The sequence below is a fragment of the Babylonia areolata genome, chromosome 19, assembly GCF_041734735.1.
Source record: "Babylonia areolata isolate BAREFJ2019XMU chromosome 19, ASM4173473v1, whole genome shotgun sequence".
In the NCBI taxonomy this organism is placed as follows: Eukaryota; Metazoa; Mollusca; class Gastropoda; order Neogastropoda; family Buccinidae; genus Babylonia; species Babylonia areolata.
Window position 1 is genome coordinate 22,565,764 of NC_134894.1, and position 5,000 is coordinate 22,570,763.

General features: G+C 49.7%; 1 protein-coding gene across 3 annotated transcripts in view; it reads left to right on the forward strand.

Moving 5' to 3' along the window:
- Positions 1-5,000, forward strand: part of LOC143293543 (uncharacterized) — a 63,519-nt gene that overhangs the window by 46,619 nt on the left and 11,900 nt on the right. For all 3 annotated transcript variants that reach the window (XM_076604466.1, XM_076604468.1, XM_076604467.1), the window contains one exon: positions 569-1,974. In XM_076604466.1, the coding sequence (XP_076460581.1) occupies positions 569-1,974 (1,406 nt within the window). The remainder of the gene's footprint in view (positions 1-568; positions 1,975-5,000) is intronic.

Sequence of the window (5,000 nt, forward strand, 5' to 3'; positions counted from 1 at the left end):
ACTTCATGTTTTTTTTTTTTTTTTTTTTTTTTTTCAAATTAAGAGCACATGGAAACGAGGAAGATTAAGAGATACAAGTCTAAAACCTGACGTGGGTGGCTACTTTTAGAAAGAGGACGTATTTGATATAAAGGACAGACAAAAGAAAAAAGACTACAAAAGAGCTAAGTGCAGAGAGCTGACGAAGCGATGATGATGATGATGATGATGATGATGATGACGATGATGATGGTGATGATGATGATGACGATGATGATGATGATGGTGTTGATGATGACGATGATGGTGATTATGATGACGATGATGGTGATGATGACGATGATGACGGTGGTGGTGATGATGGTGATGGTGACGATGATGATGATGATAGTGACGACACCAATGATGATGATGATGATGATGACAGTGACGTCGACGATGAGCATGACGAAGACACGAAGATAACGATAAACGACGGTGACGACGTGTTCCGCCCTCCCTCCCCCTAAGCCAACCCCCCCCCCCATCCCCCCGTCCCCCTTAGTGAACTGGACCTACCTATATAACCACCATGTTCTCACGCACACAGGGAAGAACGTGTGGGCGGCCAGCGAAGGCGGGGGAGGTAGCGGCAGTGACCCCCACCACGGGCGCTTCACCCCCACCACCACCTTCCCCCTCACCCCCTCCACCACCCCCACCACCACCAGGGAGCGAGGCATGTCCAGCAGCACCTCCCTCCCCTTCCTTCCCCCGCTGCACCACGACGGAGGCGGCGGCGGCGGCGGCGGCGGAGACCGTGTGATGATGGTGGCTGGAGGGGTCCACAGGAGCTCCCCCACGGCGGGGGTCTTCTTCCCTGCCACGCCCCGCGGCTTCCCCCCGGCCAAGCCGGCACCCACGCGCGTCCGCAGCGGCGCGGGGGTGCTGGAGTTCGGACCTCGTGGAGGAGGAGGAGGAGGAGGAGGTGTTGGGGGTATTGGGGACCACAACAACCCCAGAGCCTTCGAGACGCCGCCCAAGAAGAAGCAGTGTCGGTCCCTGTCCGTGCCCGTGGACAGCAGCCCCCCTCACGGGCTGGGTCTTCTGACGGCCTCCGCCTTCGTGGAGGGGGCCAAGGTGTGGCGGCCCATCCCCATCACGGCCTTGACCTCCTCCCCCACGGCCTCCAACTCGTGCCCCTCCGCGGCCGGCTCCAGCAACACCACCAGCACAACAGCCACGCCCCAGCCAGATCCCCGATCCCCTCCCGCCGTTCCTCAGTTCGGCACCGCCTCCTCGTCCTCTTCCCCTGCCGCGGATTATAGGACGTTCAGCAGCAGCAGCTTCACGGCTGTCGGTAGTAGCAGCACAGCGGCGAGATTCTACCGGGATTTTAAAGTGGTAGGAAGTGGAGGTGGAGGAGGAAGTGGGGGAGGAGGAGGCGGTGGGACGTTCCCGTTGGCCCCGTCCCCTCTGAGCGTGGACAGCGGGCGGGACACGACCTCGGAGCCCCACACGCCCTCGCAGTCCCCGGTGCCCCGGCCGGCCTCGGCCAGCAGTGTGAGGTCCTCCTCCACCCACCACCCCTTCTCCTCTTGCTCCTCGGCCTCCTGGTGGTCGGCCCACTCCCCGTCCGGCAGGGTCCGGGGCGGGGAGGTCTTCTTCCCGGCCTCGCGCAGCGTGTCCTACGAAGAGCAGATCTCCATGGGCCTGTTGCACGCCTCCTCCTCCTCCTCTTCCTCCATCGTCGGAGCCGGGGCCACCTCGTCCGGCTCCAGCCCTTGCGTGGTGGGGGGAGGGTACGGTGGTTACGGTTCTTACGGGTACGGCTACGGGGGAGGAGGTGGTGGTGGAGGAGGAGGAGGTGGGGTTGGGGGCGTAGGGCCGTTGTCGCCGTGTCGCATGAAGATCCCCCGCTGTCACTCCCAGCCGTGTGTCCTCCACCACCGGCGCTACGCCAAGAAGAGGCGACGGGACGACAGGCCCACGCTGGACTTTCAGAAGATGACGGAGGTGAGCTTTAATCACAGTTAGTAGATCTTTTTTTTGATGATAGTCGTGTCCGACTATGATCATCAGAACAGCAGAGGGGGTGACGGCTGTCTCGACTGTTAGGGCTAGAATTTGATTATAGTGGAGACTGTCTTGCCCAAGTTACATCCCCACATTCTGGGCCAAGAGGATTTTAGGACAGTCGGTGTTGGGGATGGTTCCCAAAGGCCAGCTTGTCCCCCAAGGCTGCAGCACTAAGAGCCACTGCAGTTTTGCCCACTAGTTTGAGAGTCACAGTCCTTCACAAACGACTAAGCTGTAAATGATTTCCCACTTCATTGAAGAAATCATTGATGACACAGCTCTCTTTTTACTGTTGGCCCAAATGTAAACTTGTGTTGGTATATCTGTGATAGGATTCATACGTGTACAGTTGCGTTTTTGTTTGCAGTTTATTAGAGATGATAAAGAATACTGTTAAAACTTAAAGCATTTGTCTTTACTATTCATATAATTTATTTTTCAAGGAAACTTTCTATATTGATAGGGAATCGAATTTTGTCTCACGTGAAGGAAAAAGATTGTTAATGTGTAATTGCCTGTTTGTTAGTGTGGGCCTTTTTTTTTCCTGTCATCACCCTTTTTGTTCACACGGTGTACGTGTTGTCAAAGACCCTGATGTATAATATTTCTATGCACCCAGGGGACACAGGGCATGAAACTTCTTGTCTAGCTTTCCCATGGTTTCAACCCACCCCTCTTAAGTTAACTTCAATACGGGTGTCTACTGTGACAGGCATTTGCGGGACTCCAATGAAAAGTTTCTCTTTTGCTGGTTTGATGAAGACATTAAAGTATTTTGAACAGAATATATCCTTTCCTGAATATGAGTCAAGAGATATAAATACGTAAATCAAAGAAATTATTAACAGGAAATAGGTTACCTCGTAAGATGTTTTAAGTATTGTTTTCAATCAGTGCGGGTGGAAGAAAATAGGTTGCCATTGAAAACTTATTACGCTTTGTATGATTTGGATGATAATGGTAAAAACTGGAGGGTTACAAGAGTTTACCAGTTCCTAAACTCGCATTGATTTACTTTTATATATCGGACAACCATCATGTCCAATGTATTCCTGGTTTATTAACTCACTCAGTACGGCCAGTCCTCTCTTCTCCTCTACACATACACCTCGGATGTCCAGTGGGTGTCTCAATGACCCAACCTTTAGCTTCCGTCGTCAGAATTGTGGTATTCTTTGTCAACATTCACCTCTTCAGTATAAGAGCCTTCCGCTTGCAATATTTTGATGGTGGTAATTGGGGTGAAACGCTGTTAACGTCGTCTCTTTCGCCGTTCGTATGGAGAGAGTTAAAGTCTTTCAGTTATCGATTGCAGGTGGCAGGACTGGAAGGACCATGTATACACTGGTGACAGGTCTGCTCAATACCTTTTAGGACCATGCGTGTGACTTAACCATGTCCTGTAATTATAATGAGCTGGTATGTTAAATGTGCACAGACAAACTTCAGATTTGGCACTTCCGATATTGCTTGTCAATGTTTCAGATGAAAACAGGTGAACGTGAACAAAGATATAGCTTGTGTAATATCGCTGTAAAAAACATCCACATAATTATGTTGCTGTTTGTTTTGTTGTTGTTTTCTTGTCCTGCCATACTTGATATCAGATTGAAGCTAATTGAACCGAAATATTATAACAGTCCTTGTGGCGTTGGATTAATATTTTTTCTGTCATTTAAAAATGAAAATGAAACTACCCTTTATAGGCTTGCCATATTATGTTTTACAAATCTTTGAAAAGACTGCATGTCAAAATATCTTCGTCTTTTTGCTGTTTAAAATATTGCCGTCGTGTTAGCATGACTGTGATAGATAGATCTTGTATTACACTGTAAACTGTGTCAAACCCCTTCAGTAAAGGACTTTGGTCTTTATTCAGATAAAACATTTATCTTCGTTTCTCTCCGCTCCCCTCGCCTATCTCGTCCCCCCCTCTCTCTCCCATCCCCTCTCTCGTACCCCCTTTCTCCCCCCCCCACCCCCACATTCTCTCTGGCGTGGCGAAATGACTACAATGATGTAATGTTCAGTGGTTCCATAGGTGTCTCTCCATACCTCCCCCACCTCCCTCTCTCCTTATCTCCAGACGTCAACCCCTTTCCCCTTCCACCCTACACTCTCTTTCCTCAGGTGTGGCGAAATGAATACAGTCATGTAATATTCAACAGTCCCATAGTTATCCATCGCTGCCTTCCTCCGTCCCTCCACTCCCTCTCGGTCTATTTCCCTTACCCCCTCTCTTTCCATTCGCCTCCCTTCTGCTCCTCCCCCCCCACCTCCCTGCCCCTTCCTCCCCGCCCCCCCCCTCTCTCTCTCTATCTCTCTCTCTGGGGTTGCGGCAAGATGTATACAATGATGCAACATTTAATATTGCATAGAGCGCCTTTCCCTCCCTCTCTCCCTTCCTCCCTCCGTCCCTTTCATCCCCCCTCCCCCACCTTCCCTTTTCTCCCATCCTCCCTACTTCTTTCTCTCGGTCTCTGGCGTAGCAAACTGAATACAGCAATAAAACTTTCAGCAGTTCCATAAGTGCCTTTTCCCCTAACTCCCTGCATCCCTCTTTCTCCCCTATATATATCCTCCTCACTCTTCCCCCTTTCACTCTTTGCCTCTTCCCCTTCTCTCCCTCCCTCCTACCCTCTCGCTGCGTTCACAGTTCGCCCAGTCAGTTGCAGACAACCGCCTGACACAGCAACACATTTCAGTCAGACACACTACTAGGCAGTTGCTGTCTTCATGTTTTACATTTATTTGCTTATTTATCATCATTGTTGTCTTATTTATTTATTTATTTATTATTATTATTATTTTATTATTATTATCATTACTACTACCTTTTTATATCATAATTATTATTTATTTATTTATGTAATCTTATCTATTATTTATTCACCTTTTTTTCTCAAGGCCTGACAAAGCGCGTTGGGTTACGCTGCTGGTCAGGCATCTGCTTGGCAGATGTG